At 35.4% G+C, this 18,882-nt stretch overlaps 1 protein-coding gene across 2 annotated transcripts in view; it reads left to right on the top strand.

The window, feature by feature from the left end:
- LOC106878086 (exocyst complex component 1) overlaps window positions 1-18,586 on the top strand; it is a 61,001-nt gene extending 42,415 nt beyond the window's left edge. For both annotated transcript variants that reach the window (XM_089355453.1, XM_089355454.1), the window contains 10 exons: window positions 3,664-3,687; window positions 5,013-5,093; window positions 8,827-8,953; window positions 9,079-9,162; window positions 10,723-10,876; window positions 12,160-12,180; window positions 13,291-13,415; window positions 14,427-14,549; window positions 16,483-16,554; window positions 18,300-18,586. In XM_089355453.1, the coding sequence (XP_089211579.1) occupies window positions 3,664-3,687; window positions 5,013-5,093; window positions 8,827-8,953; window positions 9,079-9,162; window positions 10,723-10,876; window positions 12,160-12,180; window positions 13,291-13,415; window positions 14,427-14,549; window positions 16,483-16,554; window positions 18,300-18,452 (964 nt within the window). In that variant the 3' untranslated portion in view covers window positions 18,453-18,586. The remainder of the gene's footprint in view (window positions 1-3,663; window positions 3,688-5,012; window positions 5,094-8,826; window positions 8,954-9,078; window positions 9,163-10,722; window positions 10,877-12,159; window positions 12,181-13,290; window positions 13,416-14,426; window positions 14,550-16,482; window positions 16,555-18,299) is intronic.
- The last annotated feature ends 296 nt before the right edge of the window (window positions 18,587-18,882 follow it).

Genomic DNA, 18,882 nt, shown 5'->3' on the forward strand with positions numbered 1-18,882 from the left:
GTCAATGAGAATGTTTATGTTGATGCTTATAATAATTGTAATCATATATATTTATATATGCTCTTAATTAACAATTTAATCAAATCCTAAATTGCTTTAAAATAAATAAACAAACAAAAAAAACAGGAAGAATGTGACATTTTGAAGTATGATTGATGATTTACTGATTTCTTGTGCTTAATTTGATTAATCATTTTTCCATTTGTTTGTATTTTAAATTTCATCATTGTTATTTTTTTGTTTCATTTATTTTTATTTATTTATTATTAATTTCATTATGACAGAATATTCTAAGCTGACATAGCAATGTCATAAGAGTGTGGATGCATTTTTCTCTCCATGTCTTCCTCTTTCACGCACACACATAATGAGAAAGCTGTTTCTATTGACCTCCCCCCCCATATATATATATATATATATATCCCCGAGTTTGTATAATTGTGTATAGATGAATATATTAATCAATGTTATTCCAACATACTCTGATTTTCACATTTTATTATTTAGTTTTACCATATTATAATAATAGAATATTATATATTATTATGATAAAACTAGTACTTTCATGTGTTACGCAATCATCAGGTTTATGTAGTAGTAGTGACAGTCATGTTCCACAATTGACATACATATATTGTGTGTGTATAGTTAGATGTATGACTTCTACTGTTGAGTGTTTTGCACTTCATGTAAATTGGTAGTTCCCAAAGTGGGTGGTACTGCCCCCTTGGTTGTGTATGTATGTAGAAAAATCCAGTGAGGTTTTGAAGAAAAGTGTGGCGATAATGAGGTGGCAAAGAGTGGGTGATGGATGTAATAAAACCCCCAAATAGTGGGTTAATTAGGCTAAGTTTTACTTGTGAAATATAGTTGTTTTAAATTTGCTGCAGAAAGTGGTCTATGTTTGTGATAGTGAGAGGGGTGGAGCATTAGGAATGTGGCCTGGGTGCCAAGTGGGTCGCAACCTGAAAATGTTTGGGAACCACTGATGTAGATTATCATCATCTAATCTCTTTCCAGTATAGTGGTTTGCTTACTTCTTTACTTAATAGTATCCCTAGTTACGGTATACAAAGCAAATGTAGAAATAGTTATGATCAACATGAGTCTATAGCATTTCTTCCCTACATATGTTTCACTGTTGTGGTTGTTTGGAACCTTTATGCTGGAGGTTGCAGAGATTAAATGTTTCTATAAGGGCATCCAGCTGTAGAAACCATGCCAAATCTTTTGCAGCTCCTCGCCATTCCCAGCTTGACAGCTCTGGTCACACCATCCAACCCATGCCAGCATGGACTACGGATGTTAAATGATGATGAGGATGATGGTATTTGCCTGATGATCCGTTGTTGTTAAGCGTCCAATTGAGTTTGAGGATGAAAACGAAGTAGACCGAGAAAAACATAGAGGGGACAGGTGGAGGAGGAAATTGGGAGGGTTGACTTGAGAAGGGAGGATACCCAAAACAGGGCAAGATGGTGAGATGGTGTGAGGGCGGTTGCTATAGCTTTGAGGTAGATTTGGCGACCCCTGTTAATGGGGACAAAACCTGGATTTAAAACATTGCATGATGATGATGATGAGTACAGAGGTTCCAAGCAACTGCAGTGGTGAATTGTACATGAGGAACATATATAAACTTGTGTTTGTCATAATTTCTTCTGTGTGTGTGTGTGTGTGTGTGTGTGTGTGTGTGTAGATAGTAGAAATTGTGTGTATAAGTAGATGTATGAGTGCTACTGTTATTATGTTTAGAGCTCCATGTAGATTTTCATAATCCAATCTGCTTTCTGTATAGTTGTTAAACAATTTCTGTACTGAGTAGTGTTACCAGTTATGAGCTACAAAGCAATTGTAGGAAAAATAAGGGTAATCAGAAGTTTATTAAACTTCCTACACATGTTTCACCAATATAGTTGTTTAGAGTCGTGCAATTGGTGCTCAATACATGTAGACGTTCAACCACAATGGATCCTTGGGGAACACTTTAATGTATCAAGTTACAGACAACGATGGACATAGTTACCTCTGTGTATGTGTATGCATGTGTGAAGGTGCATGGTGTTGTGGTTAGGTAGTTGCACTCAGTCATGGGGTTGTGGTTTTGATTCCCAGACCAGCTGTGTGATGTGCTCTCGAGCAAAACACTTCATTCCATGCTGCTCCAGTCCACTCAGCTGTAAATGGGTAGCCCTGCAATGGACTGGCATTCTGTGCAAAGGGAATGTTGGCATACCTGTCTAGCCAGCAAGGTAGCATCATTTGAAAGCTAAAATAGTGTGAAACATACACACACACATGCACTCGTGCACACGCACGCACACACACACACACACACACACACACACACACACACACACACACACACACACACAGTGTATGTATGTGTGTGTGAATTAGAAGCAGCTTTTCTTTTAAAAATGTGATTGAAGATACTGTTGTATGTCCCACTTCTTTATAATTATCATTCTTGCAAATATAAGAAAAATAAGCACAATGGCTATGAGATGAAATAGTTGGTCATAAGATCAAATCTTACTACCATCATTATGCTGAATCAACCACCTTGTCTCACTGAACAAAAATAGGCTGTATTTTTATTTCATTATAATACTAGATATACAGTTATTGTGCTTACTTTGTATTAATTATTTCTACTGGTTTAAAATACATAGATAACACCAGAACTTTTGTGTAGTCAAAACATGAATATCATGAATTATATATAATCTACAGTAATCTATGTATTATTAACTGTATTTATCAGTGACGGCACATTGCCTAGACTCACTATAATAATATCCTTGGTTCAATTTCTGTACCAAGCAGTGCAATACATCCTTTGAGCAAGGTACTTCATTTCATGTTTCTCCAGTTTATTCAGTTGAAAATGAATATTAGTGGTGTTGGTGCTACCTTCAGTCCCACTAGCATCACATCCTCAATGCTCTGCTGAGTTGAGAAGTGTTTTATGTCTGCTTGTGACTATGTTGGTACCTAAAACAATTTGCAAAAGCATAGTGAATGCTACCAAATAGTACTTACTTGTGAGTGACAACTAGGGTTTTAATAAATTTGTTTTTTATTGAGATATCTGTTGATGGTGGTTTCTGAAGTGTTAAGTGTTTTACTCATTTGTATGTTATCTGAATATAGATGGATTTCAGTTGTAATCCACTTGTTGATGTACAATGGAAGACTTAGATACTGTCATTTGTAGAAAAATGCATCAGTGAGGGAATAACAACAGTGCAAATGCTTAATAGAATCTATTGTTCAGCTCCATAAATGTGGGTATTTAGTGGTGAACTATGCTTGTTAATTTGTTAGATTAATCATTTTTATATTTACATATTTTTAATTCAATTTCTCTACACACCTGAGATTTTACATTTGCAGTCATCATATTGAGAGTTGTTTTTTAAAATTGATATAAAGTACTTTGTTGGTATACAAACATTTCCATTGTTGTTTAATAATTTCAGAATTTAGGATAAGTGTCAAGAATGTGTAACTTGGATTATTAAAGTGATTTTAAGTTAATTACTTAAAAATTTATTGTATCTTGTTACTGCCACACTGTACTTGGCAAATTTGTGTCATTGCAATTGTATGTGTTTCAATTTATTATTAAAATATACCTATTTTTGTTTTCTGCTGCAGACGGCAGATCAATGAAGAAATGCGGTAAGTACTTGGAATATCAGATACATTCTTCAGTATCAAGTATAGTCTGTTGTGTCAGATCCGCACGTAAATGCATTTCATGGGACTAGTGTAAAATGTCTTGCCAAAGGTTACCCTGGAAAGGAGACTTCTATGTCATCACTCAACCTTCTGAATGGAGTAGTCGATGTATCTGAACTAAACCATGCTGTTTTAAAATGGTTAAGAAAGCTACATGTGTAAAGTTCTAAAGTGGAATCAGCTTAAAAATTTACAATGGAAACTGAATGGCCATAGCTAGAAGTATTTGAATGCTTTGTTGAGTGGGCCACCTCCTTGTAGATGTCTTGAAGGAGAGGTAATTGTGACTGCTCAGCACCAACGATAACTAAAGCACATCGTCACGGTTGTTGCCACTATATTGTACAGTTATTCCTTAGCAAACAGGCACATCTACAACACTCCAGAATGCTATCTCTCTCATTCAGTTCTGCTAAACATAAGAAATTCACACAAAAAAGTGGCAACATCAAAAACTATATTTTCTCCAAATACTGTATTGGGATACATAGGACCAGTGATAAAAGCAGAGGAATAACATTTGGTATGTTTGAAAAGAGTTAATATCATCCATTTTTGGTATGGCCACCACTAGAATCTATAGACATATCAAAATAGATTGAACAGTGGATATCATGTTCAGACTCCAACACTGCACCACATACAGTTATCCACTGTCCATTGGAATGTGCATTATGACCCTCTGGTGAAAATAATTGTGCATCTTAATGTCAAGGTGCAAGTTACCATTTTAATTGATAGAAATCAATAAAATAAAAATCGGATTGAAATAATACTGGGATATATATCGTCTTCAATATAATAGCATGTCTTCAGTTACATTCCATAGTTAATGTTGTTTACTTCTTGATGTAAAGATAAAACTAATAAAATAAAAATTTGTAAGATGAAAGAAGTGACAAACATTTAACAAAGAATATAGTTTTCACAGATGTTCTCCACAAGACTGTTCCTTTAGTTTTACCTGTGTGGATGTTATATCGTCTCAAGAATAAAATATTTATGAAAAACATGGCAATTTCGAAATATTATCTATTTCATGGTTCTCTATAAACTTCCAGCAAATCTTGTAGTTTTCAAAATAAACTTAGAATTTCAACAGGTATTTCTAGTCTCATATCCCAAAATATTTTTCATGTGAAGTATGTGTTAGGGGCTGTTACTACTATTTATTTACTTTGCACTAGTGTAGACAAATAGAACAAATTGTTTGATATTTCAATAATTATTAGGCTATTACAATTCTAAATGTATCGTTATTTCAGACGTATGATGACTGATTTATTCCCAAGCTTGGAAACTGAATTGGAAAATTTCATTACATTTGCGGACAAACTTGATGGATGGTAAGTCGATAATTTTTGATTAAAAAAAAAAAGATATTCTAATCTATATTAACACTCTCTTACGTATTTTTACTAGTATTGTATTCTATTCCTTCACAAAGTGGATTACTCAGTTTGCTTAGTTGCAGCAAGTGGCACATAACACTTCAAGTTATGCAGTTAATTACAGAAAGCATCCGGCTATAAAATTACTTGTTCCAAAAATATGTAAATATTTTAAAAAGATGTAGCACTATATATATATATATATATATATATATATATCCTTGCCTTATCTTACCTTTGGGTTTCAACATATTCCTATGACTCATAGGAATATCTTGGTCAATTTTATACATGGTAGAGCCCAACCCTCTTCAGGTGAGCATAGCCAGTTTCTTCTGGAGAACGTGGGGGAGAGAGAGATAGAGAGAGAGAGAGAGAGAGAGAGAGAGAAAGACAGAAAGACAGACGAATCAATCCTAGTAAGGACTGGGATTAATTTATTTATCAACTCCGAAGGGATAGTTAGTAAAGTCAACCTGAGTGGTATTTAAGCTCAGAGTTCAGAGAGCTAGAACAATTACTGCAAGGCTTATTTGACAATCTAATGATTTGACCAGTTTGCTTGTCATTCGAAGTTTTCTTTCCTCAGTCGAGTACCAGATTATCTTTGTAATTTCGGCTGATTATATATATACATATATGTGTGTGTGTATATATATATTTATCATGGAAGGCAGACATTGAACGATGATGATGTTTCATCATCATACATCCTTTTCACCATATCCCTTTGTCCATGCTGACTTGGGTTTGACAGTTTAACAAGAACAGATGAGCCTGAGGCCAGGTTCTGTGTTTGCTTTGGTATGGTTTCTACAGTTAGAAGCCCTTCCTACAACTGGAAACCCCTTTAACAGCTTGAAACCCGTCCATTTAACAGAGTGTATTAGGTGCTTTTTACATGACACCAGCACTGGTGAGGTCATCAAGTACCTGCAAGATAAAACACCTCAACTGAGCAGGGTAAGGACTGGAGAAAGAAACTATGATAATAGGAGAAGGGCAGATGTCTTCTGAAGAGGTGAATACATGGCTTGCCCACCTGGAAAGTGAGAGAGAGAGAGAGCGAAAGAGATTTCAGGTCTAGGTACAATGTGAATATGAGAGAGAATAGAAAGTGTACTGAGAGAAAACAGATGATTAGAGATAAGGAATGAGTTGGACACAGAGGATATCAGTTCAGTGCAGTGGGGAGTGATGAATATAGAAAATGAATTATGGGAGAAGGCTTGACAGAACTTCTATTCTACTGAGATGGACAGATCTCCTCAAGCACAGTGTAACGCTGTTCATCTCTGTCTCCAATTTCTCCTCTGAGAGGTCAGTCTTCTCCACTTCAACCCACATTTTCCTAGGTCTAACTCTTCTACATGCTCCTTCCATGTTTAGTGATTGGTACTTCATGCAACTTCTGTTAGAAGCTTGTGAAACTTTAAGTCACATGGGAATGGACCAAACTGACTGCCTTAAATAATAAATAGCAGTACCCATGGAAATTCCACGGTAAATGGGAAATTTTTTAGATGGCTGTAAGTTTATATCAAGACATAAAAATTAGCATTCCTTTATAAATTGTATATTCTGCATAATTTTCATTTAAAAACACCTTTCATTTCTTCTGGATAAGACTGTAATTGAAAGAGCATGAATTTCCCAAACTCTCAGAAGTTCAGAGGTTCATTTATAAATCTAAAGGCTTCACAATGATTAGAGAATATTCATGTCATTAATGTAACTTTTGACTGTATGTTTACAGGTTTTTTCTTTTGGTTGTTCTCTCTGATTTACATTTTATATTCCAGCTTGAATACGTCCTCTTATCTGTTGTAAATACGCACTCTATACCCTTTGATTCATATTTTCCCTTCTACACACTGATGCTCCTGTGCTTGTTCTAGTGTTTTGACCCTCTGCTTGTCTTTTCATTATTGCCTATTCGGTTTTATTCCTTCTGTTGTTAGCTTACATCATCTGTCATCTATATTTTATCCACAAATATCAATTTTCAAGTGAGCAGACGATCGATAATTGCACTTATGTGTATGCTTTAAGTGATAAGTGATATAAAAAATTTAGTTCAATCAAAAAAAAAAAAAGAAATTACACTTTTCATTATCCACTCACCACTGTCACCTTCACCACCACCACCACTACCACCACCACCATCACCACTATCATCATCATCGTCTCTCTTTCTAACCTCACCATCAGAACATCACCCCTCTGGTAAAAATATATTTCTAACTCTCCTCCACATCACTACCTTCAACTAACTTTTTTATCCATGTAATTATTATTATGTTCCCCCTACCTCATGTCATGGACGCTTCTCTCTCCCTCTTTAGTGTTTAGCACTTATTTCAGTTCAATGTGACCATCATTTGCTTTCTGTAACAGTTCAATCCATTAATGAAATGATGTGCATGTCTTAACTATTTCTTTCTTTTACATTTCACTGAATGCTCGCTTGATGTAAGCCTTCAGAGAAGACATACAGTTGTGAGAAGTTGTGTTGGATACTTCTGCAGCTGGGCTCCGTAGCCAAAACTCACACTGATTCAAATCTTACAAGCTAGAGGGCCAAATATCTTTAGGGACAAACATGGGCAATTCCTTCTTCAAAAATTCTTGCACTCTTTTTGAAGAATGGGCTGGTGCAGAGTCCTGTACAAACATAACCCAACTTGCATCATAATGCTTCCCAATCCAAGGCAACAAAACTTCTAAGATTTTGAGATACTCTGCTGTGTTGATTTTAAGACCTGCTTCAATAAAATGGAGAGGCATCAATTTCCCATCACTTGCAACAGCTCCAAAGACCATAATGGAAGCTGGATTCTTGCTATGCATAGCTGAAGGAACTTAGGAAGGGTTGTACACTGTCACTCATGAGTTTTGATGGTTTGCAACTTTGTCTATCATGAAAATCTTTTCATCCACAAAAATGCGGACGTCTCCACCACGATGTTTCAGATGACTAAGAAGTTTGGGACGTTTTTCAGCTCAAATGGCTTTGGAGCATGTTACAGTGTTTCCTCACATACGATTTCATATGGAAGTCTTATCTCACAGCCCCAGAAACGATTGTTTTACTGATTCTTTGATCTTGAGCCAACTTAGATATTGATTTTGATGGGTTTGACTCAATCGATCTTTCAAATCCTGTTAAGAAGTGAGATGTGCGTTTTTGGTTACTACAAGGACTGTGAGGCTTTCTTTGGACATCCTGACTTTTCTTCAAATTGGCTACAACTTTAAAAACAGTAGATTTGACATACTTTGTGGTTCTAACAATCTCCCCAGCACATTTGCCCATGCGGAATAACTCAGCAATTACACTTCTACAGTTTAATTCTGTATTAACATTTATAGTTTGTTCAACCCAAAGTATAAAATAGTACAAGTGATTATTCAAGTTGGTAATATTTAAAATTTAGTCTCCAACAAAATCTATACAATTAGAAATATACCCATTTGAAATTTGTGCCATTTTACCTATTACGCCCTGTATATATAAGGAACTTTATCTTGAGGTTTGATGACAACAAGTCTCTTCAGATCTCAAGAATCTTTCTGAGGATTCTTGCTGAATATAAGGGGGTACTTTTCTGTTAGTCAACAATGTGAGTCTCAGATACAGCCACTTTCAATCCCTTACTAACTACTTTTTTGTCTTTTTTTTTTGCAGCAACTCCATGTATATGTTGGTGCGTATGAGCCAACATGTGATTAACACGCAGGATGCTGGTTCCTTCTTAAGCATGACATTTGCTAATTGCCTTGTCAAGACCAAACGTAACTTTGATCGTTTCATTGTAAGTGAAAAAAACAAAAAAAAACAAAGACTACTCATAGTTCAATTACTTTCAGTAATTAGACTGATCACAAATTTGACCCAAATGTAAAACCTTTATATATAGGTGATTTTTCTAAATTTCAGCAAAACAAGATCACTGCCATCAAAGAAAGCAAGATCTCCAAGAAAAACAAGTGTGGCATCATCAATTTTGTTTCTGATTTTGATGTGAGTATTTTAATTTGTTTGTTGTTCATGTACTGTCATTTTTTTTCTCTGTATGTCTGTGTGTGTGTGTTTCTTTTTGTTAAAATAATTAGGTATGCGTGGTTGTGTGTTTAACAAGCTCACATGGTTTCAGGTTCAGTCCCACTGCATAATACCTTGGGCAAGTATCTTCTACTATATCCCTGGGCTGTAGTTTCAATTTACAGACCAGCTGTGCATTGTGTTTTTGAGCAAAACTCTTCATTTCACATTGTTCCAACTCAAGGCGATGCTGGGCACAGGTGCCATCACGATTTCGCTTTCGCTTGCCCCAACAAGTTTTCGCAAGCTGAGTTTCGTGTCCAATGAAGGAGACGATGTTGGCATGGGTGCCAGTTGTCGAATTTAACTAGATTTCGATTTCACTTGCAAGGGTGAGATAAATGGTGAGCTGGCAGAATTACCAGTATGCCTGGCAAAATGTTTAACAGCATTTTGTCTGTCTTCATGTTCTGAGTTCAGATACTGCCAGGGTTGACTTTGACTTTCATCCTTTTGAGGTTGATAGAATAAGTATCAGTTGAACACTGGGGTCGATGTGTTCAACTTATCCCCACCCCTGAAATTGCTGGCTCTGTGCCAAAATTTGAAACCAATTAATAGCATTAGTTTGATGAAGAATTGTTTGATTAACATTTTAGCAATGATTGATTATCTTGATTTTATTGTGTGGATTGCTATCTGAGATTTAAGAACCAAAACCTCTCCATTTTAACCCTTTAGTATTTAAACTGGCCATATCAGGCCCAAATAATCTACCTGTTTTATGTTCAAATTGACCAGACCAAGCCTCTCACAACTACCCTACTTTGTCATTTTTAAAATACACAATCACATCATCAAAATCTCAAAACTCTGAGATAATGTATGATTAATTCAAAACAGTGGAGGCGCAATGGCCCAGTGGTTAGGGCAGTGAACTCGTGGTCATAGGATCGCGGTTTCGATTCCCAGACCGGGCGTTGTGAGTGTTTATTGAGCGAAAACACTTAAAGCTCCACGAGGCTTCGGCAGGGGATGGTGGCGAACCCTGCTGTACTTTTTCACCACAATTTTCTCTCACTCTTTCTTCCTGTTTCTGTTGTGCCTGTAATTCAAAGGGTCAGCCTTGTCACACTGTGTCACGCTGAGTATCCCCGAGAACTACGTTAAGGGTACACGTGTCTGTGGAGTGCTCAGCCACTTGCACGTTAATTTCACGAACAGGCTGTTCTGTTGATCGGATCAACTAGAACCCTTGACGTCGTAAGCAACGGAGTGCCAACAACAACAATTCAAAACAATGTGAATAAGTAAGCATTATGTTTGACAGAGTAATCTAAATGCTAAAGGATTAAAGATGGATACAAATATAGTAGAAGACACTAGCCCAAGATACCATGCAGTGCCACTGAATCTGAAGCCATATGGTTGCAAAGCAAGCTTCCTAAATATGCGTTTAATTTAAATCAGACATTTTTCAGGAATGTCATTGTTTATTTTGCTGTACATTTCTAATTGACCTTTCTGTTATATATTTAGGAATTTGCAAAACAAGCTGAGATAATATTCAAAGGTTCTGACAGACGTGCCGATTTGGAAAAAGCCTATTGTAAATTAGTTCATACAATATCTGATGAAATAGTACGTGTTGCCAAGGAACATCAAAAGACGCCTGAACATGTCATATACATGGGTAGGTATTGATTGCTCTCTCTTGGACTAATTTGATTTTATTAACGATCATAATTGGTGAACTTGTTGTTATGTTAGTATACTGTTTGATTTTCTATTATAAATGGTAAGCTGAAATGATATTTATAAATCCAGTGAGGAAGCATATATAGAGTTACTAGGTCTGCTAGTAGAGGAGCTAAACCTCATTAAAGAAAATCTGCCAATTTATATGAAATAATTTAAGATTTTAATCTAAATCCCACGAGACATTATAATCACCAATTTGTGAAAAAAAAAAAAAAAAAAGAAAATCAGGCCCATTAGTAGAATTTGAACATACTTATGTATCACTTATCATCATCACCATCATTATCATCATCATCATCATCCTTTAACATCTGTTTTCCATGCTGGCATGGGTTGGATGGTGTGACCATAGCCGGAGAGCTGTACTAAGATCTACTCTGATTTGGCTTGGTTTCTATGCCTGGATACCCTTCTTAATGCCAACCACTTTACAGTGTGTGTTGGGTGCTTTTAATGTGACACTGCATTAGCACTTCTATGTGGCTCTGGCACGAGTGCTTGAGTGCTTGCTACATGGCACTGGCACAAGTGCTTTTTATGTGACACCAGTACACACTATCATATTATCAGTTACACAAATTACTGGGCTACAGGTGATGATATTGTCATTCCCTCTGTCAACAAATTATCCACCTGCTCTGTGCCTTTGAAAACATTTGGAACAAGAGGTCTCTTATTTGGAAAGCAGGTAGGAGTTACCAACAGGAAGTTGAAAAAAATAAGTACTTGTCAATAATGGGGATCAGTTAGATCAATCATTCTCTCCTTCAAGATTTGCAGTCATATACCACTTTATAAATAGTTGCAGTGAGCTTGGTGTTATAAGTCCAGGGCTAGAGTAGATCCCTGCTGTGACTCATTTCTGTGCTTAATCCCTTTGGAGTTGATTTTGGCTTATTGTTCCTTCAGTGTTAATAAAATAGCTACAAATCCAGGATACATCATTCAATTATATTCCTACCTGTTACAAACAGTGCCATGTAGCTAGGTTTATTGATGAAATCATTATTATTGCAGTTCATAAAAGGCAGTAGATTAACAAAATCAGTAGAGTGATGGATAAAATGCCTTGAAGTATTTTGTTAGATTTATTACATTGTGAGTTCAAATCCACTCAACATCGACATTGCTTTTCATCTTTTTTTATGTTGATAAAATTAACCCAATCAAATATAAGAAGGGATTTAATTGATTGTCTTTGTTTTTCTGTTGCAGAAAATTACCACCGAATGAATTGTGAGTATAAATATTTATTTCACTCTCTCTCCAACATATTTTAGTCTAATATCATTTCTAAAACTGTTTGCTTTGAAATTTTAGTTTTTGTATTAGATGGTAAACAACAGTGTTATTAGTTACATGTTTCCAATGAAACTAATCTCCGGTTTGAGCGATAAAGGAGCGTTTATACCTCAGTACATAACAGATACTACTAAGGACTTTGAAGAATACTTAATTTTTGGCTTTCTTAATAATGTTTCGTTTTTTATTGATATCAGTGAAAGATGTTCACATACATATACACAGGCACACACATGCACATAAAGCGTCTTCTACTATAGTCTCGGGCCAACCAAAGTCTTGTGAGTGAATTTGGTAGATGGAAACTGAAAGAAGTCCATTATGTTTGTGTGTCTGTGTTTGCCCCTCCATCATTGCTTGACAACCGATGTTGGTGTGTTTATGACCCTGTAACTTAGCGGTTCGGCAAAAGTGACCGATAGAATAAGTACTAGGCTTGCAAAGAATAGGTCCCGGGGTTGATTTGTTCGACTAAAGGCGGTGCTCCAGCATGGCCACAGTCAAATGACAAACATATAAAAGAATATGTGTGTGTGAGGGAAGATGCGTGGCTTAGTGGTGGTATTCAACTTACAATTGTAAGGTTGTGAGTTTTATTCCCAGGCAGTATGTTGTGTCCTTGAGAAAGACACTTTATTTCATGTTGCTCCACTCCACTTGGCTGGCAAAAATGAGTTGTACCTATAATTCAAAGGGAAAGCCTCATCACATTCTGTGTCATGCTGAATCTCTCTGAGAACTATGTTAAGGATACATGTGTCTGTGGAGTGCTCAGCTACTTGCACGTTAATTTCATGAGCAGGCTGTTCTGTTGGTTGGATCATCAGGAACCCTCATTGTCATAACCAATGAAGTGCCAGTTTTAGTTTTTATATATATATCTCCCTCTTTCATTCCCTTTTACTCACTATATCACTCCGTATGTATGTATGTACATACATACTGCTCACAGATATTTTTGAAAATAGATCTTCAAAACAACAGAAGAAAATTATTTTTACTTTGCTCTATAGTTTTCTTAAATTTATTCATTCGTCTTTGTAGCCATTTTGTCGCGGCTTAAAATATCTTGCTTGGAAAGTGAAAAGAAAGACTTCAAACAAAAATATCTGGAGAGTCTACACAAGTATACAACATCACTGCTTGGCCGACCACTAGAGAAGATTCACGTATGTCTCATTTTAACATATTAACTCTCCTCCTTGTGAGGTTCACTATGTTTCACCTTTCCATTGCACTTCTTCTTCAAACTGTTGCCTTCTGAAATTCTTTTCTCACCTATGTTTTTCCTGTAAATATTCACTTACAAGTATCCAGACTGAACTTCAATGACTTTAATCTCTCTTACTTGGGAGAAAACACTTTGGACAATATAGTCAATGGGGAACTATGCCTGAAAGATGTCTCGAGTGTTATGACTGGAATGCTTTTGATCAGGACCACGTTGGGGCCAGTCAGCAACTGCTTAATAATCCTTTCTACTATTGGCTCAAAGCCTGAAATTTGGAAGGAGGGGACTAGGGGACTAGTTGATTACATTGACTCCAGTGTTTCACTGGAATTTAATTTATCAACTTTGAAAGGATGAAAGGCAAAGTTAACCTTGGCGAAATTTGAACTCAGAACATGAAGACAGATGAAATACTGTTAAGCATTTTTCCCAGTCTGAGGACTGAGTTTGGGAACAGAATTGTTGTTTCTTGTTTCAAGGTTCCATGATGTGTATTCTGTTACTGCTTGCTAGGATATTTGATGTTGAAATGTTCAGTCCAACTAAATTCAATAAAACCTTGAGGTGGTACAAATCACTTCTGTTTATAGTTGTAGTACTGTATAATTGATGGGGTTTTGAAGTGCTGATATAAGATATGAGTGTGGTTTGGAGAGACAGGCTCTTTCAGTTTTACATGCCAAATACTGATATATGGTTATGAACTGTCTGACTTGGCTCTACAGTCTATAAGTTTAAGAGAATCACTTTTTAACATGCACAAAAATAATGTAAAAAACTTTTGAAAAAATTAATTGTTTTTGTTATAAAAAGTACTGAAATTTGAATAGATTATTTTATAGTGAAGAAGAAAATTCTAACAATTTGATTAAGACCCTTTGTTGGAATGAGATGAAATATTTGTTAATTTTGTTACAGTATTCAACTTTTGTGTATTTCAATTTTACAGATATTTTTCGAAGGGGTTGAAAGTAGAGTTGCTGCTGGTGTGAAAATGGAGGAGGTCGGTTACCAGCTGGCCTTCAGCAAACAAGAACTAAGAAAAGTCATTAAGGAATACCCTGGCAAAGAGGTAAAGTTGACTGTTATTCTGTATTGGGTTGCTTTAGCACCAAGAAAATGGTTTAGTCCTTGAATCTTGGAATGATTAAACAAAATTTAAGACAAATTTCTGTGTCTCCTATTGCTAAAGCAGTGGTTTTGTTCCTGGACACTTATTTGCTGACCCTCTAAACCCTAAAGGGATCTAGGGGCCAGTAAAGAACAAAGTGTTAAGGTCCCTTACTTAAGCAGCATTAGATGTTCACCTCTTTATAGAATTCTGTTTCAGCACGTATTTTCTTGTCAACCATTCAGTCTATGACATCCTAAAAAGGCTATGGCTACTACCAGTCTCTTTTAACCCTTTTGTTACCATATTTATTTTAAGATGTTCTGTGTTTCTTTCAGTTAATTTTAAATATAACAAAGAATTTAGTAAAATAACTTAGTTATCATTAAGCTAGTGTGACTAAAGTTTAGTAGAAGATTTTAATTCAAAACTTATGAAAACAAGACATTTGTACTACAGAGCCAGAGCTGGTTTCAGCCGGTTTGGTATCGAAAGGGTTAATGAATATTAAATAGATACTGGTGTCACTTGATGTTTCAGTGTTTGAGTAAGTCAGGGGAGGATGAGCATTGCCCCAGACCTCATTTTGATGGACATTGGAGAACTCTTAGTTTATCTGTTGACTAGAAACTAAGTCCAAATGCTCACAACAGGATGGGCACTACTAAAGTCACTGAAAAGCCAGTTGGTGATGTTAAACTGGAGGACAGAATAAGTTTAATACCCAAGTACAGTCCAGTCAATAGGCTTCCTCACGGTTTCCATCTATTGAATTTCAGTTATTTCAATTGGTCTGAATCTATTGTAGAAGACACCAGCCCTTGGTGCTGGGTAGTGGGATTGAACAAGAAATCATGTGATTGTGGAGCATACTCTTTAATTACGTTAATGACTATACCTGTAACTGTAGAAAATATTAAACACTTACTCCAATAATTCATATGTAAATGTTACAGATGCATTGGAATGTGTGAGTGGATAGAGTACAGACATACTTCACCCTTTGTCATTAATTGGTTCCAGGAGACACGACTTAAGTCGAATTAACTTGTCTCTAGGCTAGAGTAGGCCGAATTTATTTGTCTCTAGGTTAAACCAATAATAACCGTTCCTAGTTCTGTACTTTGTTTATGGTTAATAATACATGGTTAATAAAAACCTATTTTAAGCTTACAAACAAATAAGTTTTATTTTTTAATAAAGTACAGTAAAAAAAAAAAGTAATCTAAAATTATTTAAAATTTACCAATACATACATACAATTTGGTGGTTTCGTGATTTCATGATTTTGCTCACTAAGCTACACTACTTTATGGTGCATATCTTAACATTTACTGTATGTATTTTAATATGATTTTATATGCTTTTATTCTTATTTATTGTACAGTAACATGATAATATGTGCTTTTCACAGTTTTCTAGTGATTTTATAATTCCAATATTTGTGGTAGACAGATGTAAAGTTGAGTAAAATGACTTAACATGATTTCTATTTTTCCATATATTATTTTTGAAAACTCCTGTATAATCAAGAATGACTTAAATTGAAACGACTTAAGCTGAGGTATGCCTGTATTGAACTCCAGCTTTTTTTTTGTCAGAGTTAAAATTGAAGGTGCTTAATTCGACAAAATCACTTGATTTAAATGATAAGTATGTCTATAGTATCTTCTGGGAATGTTTGTGATATTCTGGCATTCTGTTGGGAAGTGAATTTTAAAGGCCCAGATGCAGGCTGACCCTTTGAAGAAATATTTGTTTCAATAAATGTCTTAAATGAGATTTGATATATAATTGTGTTAGTGAATTGAAAAAGAGGAATTGTTTATTGTTTAGAATAGAATTATGGTCTATGACTTTATAATTCAATTTATACATCCATTTCTCTTCAAAGGTGAAGAAAGGTCTGGAACATTTATATCGCAAAGTTGAGAAACATTTGTGTGAAGAAGAGAATCTCTTTGAGGTGAGTTTCAGTGCCTTCTATCTTTTCTGTTTTTATTACTGCTTAGTCATGAGGAAAGGGTGGTGTTCATTACCTTTTTCAAGAACTGCTGGCTGGGAGGGAGGAAGGTGTCCTCAACCTACAGACTTGGTTCCCAAATGCTTACGACAGAGTGCCTTTCCTAAAAGCTCTCAAGGACCAGTTGTCAGTGTTGAACCATATGATGAATTAAGGCTACTACAAAAGTAACTCCTCATATATCACACCATATCATTTCAAGAGGTTACCTGAGGCAGGTTCATATTGTTTTGCCTCATATCAACTCTGATTAAGCAGATTTACAGTCAAAGGTGTTCTATTCACAACCTTTCTGTCTTTTTATATGTCATGGTCTACACTGTTCAACACAACCCTCTTTATTTATATTGGTTGGATGTAATTTGAGTGAGATTTAACTGTTATTTCTAACAGGTCAGACAATCATGTAGAGGCTCCCTCGTTGATGTGATAGTTACAAAGAAGTAATATATTAATGTTGCATAATGTTCAGCAAATAGTTAGCTGTGTGGAGTGTAGTATGACTCAGAACATGAATCTATTTAGCTCTCTAGTTTCTTTTTTGTATGGCTGAATGCTCTGGGAAAGTTTTCTTACTTGGTTTTTATTTTGGAGCCTGATTGCAACTCTCTATACTGAAGTGCTTATAAATCTAGCACAGGATTTGGTTATCATAGGTGCAGTTATTTTTGTGTGTGTCTCTTGCATATGTGTAGATCCGGTGAAGGAAAGAGTGTTTCAAAAATGATATTGGAGTGTCTTTCTAGTGTATTATTGTTGAGTCTATAATGTTTGTAGGTGTCTCAGAGAGAGAGAGAGGGAGAGAGAGAGAGAGAGAGAGAGAGAGAGAGAAAGAAAGGTGTTGAATTAGCAGATATTACAAGATATTTGCCTCTGTCTCCTGTCTTCAAATGCTAATGCTGCTATTGAATTTGCCTTCTGATCTTTCTTCAGAGTTATAAAATAAACATTAGCTATTTGCTTGGGTTGAGGACTGATCCAATCAACTATATTTAACCTTTGCTACAGAATGTTAAAGGAAAAAAAATACCAGCTATATACTAGCAGAAGAGGCATTTACATTGAGTCAGTGACTCTGTCTGCAACTAAAATATCTTTTTTTCTGTCTCTGGAACAAGAAAGAAAGATAGGTACTGGAGTGTCGGACAAAATGCTTTGCAATATTTGGTGTGATTTAAGGTGGGGAGCTGGCAAAATTGTGAACATGCCAGGCAAAATACTTAGTGGCATTTTGTCCGTCTTTATGTTCTACGTTCAAATTCCGCTGAGGTTTACTTGCCTTTCATCCTTAAAAAATGCCACTAAACATTTTGTCCATACCAGTGACCTTTTTTCTGACTTTACTTTCTGAGTTTAGATGTCACCAGGGTTGACTTTGCATTTCATCCTTTTGGGGTCAATAGAATAAGTACCAGTTTAGCACTAGGGTTGATGTAATCAACTTAAGCCGGTCCCCCTAAGTTGCTGACCTTGTGCCAAAATTTGAAACCAGTATTTAACATGGCTGTTTGTGCTTTGAATGTAAATTTTGCTAAGGTCAGCTTTACTTTCATCCTTTTGGTAGGGACCAATAAAATAAAATAGCAGTGAAATGCTTTCTGTTTAATCCACTAACACTTCTCTCCTCAAAATTTCTGACCTCCCTGTATTAACATGATGTATTTGTTTTCTTTTTTTTTTTCCTCCAGGTGGTTTGGCATACAATGCAAGATGAATTCATTCGAGCATACAAGCATTACGAAAACTTGATAAATAACTGTTACCCTGACTCTTTGATATCGCTTGAGTTCAGCATGGCTGATGTGCTCGAGTACTTTTCTAATATTGCTCGATTACATTGATGCTCTTTAGTCATTTCCATAGCAAAAAAACAGATCTAAAAAAAGAAAACTAACAAAAAAAAAACATCTTCCCACCTTGAAAAACAAATAACTATATATAATAAAAATGTATTTATATATGATTATGGAAAAAAGATAAATAGTTGTAAAATGATACATCATGTTGAAGTTGGTGGTAAGTGGCTGAGATAAAATGTGTTTATTGTCTCACAAATTGTCTATAATGTAATGTAATATATATTCAGCATATTTATTCTGATTTAGAAAACTGCAGTATACATATATATATATATATATATATATATATATATATATATATATATATATATAATAATTTTGTATGTATGTGTATATAAAATTTTGTGTGTATGTATATATATATGTATACACAGGATGGCCATAAGTTGCTTTACCCAGTTCTTTATTATTA

Source organism: Octopus bimaculoides, chromosome 7 (assembly GCF_046866305.1).
Source record: "Octopus bimaculoides isolate indiv1 chromosome 7, ASM4686630v1, whole genome shotgun sequence".
Classification (NCBI taxonomy): Eukaryota; Metazoa; Mollusca; class Cephalopoda; order Octopoda; family Octopodidae; genus Octopus; species Octopus bimaculoides.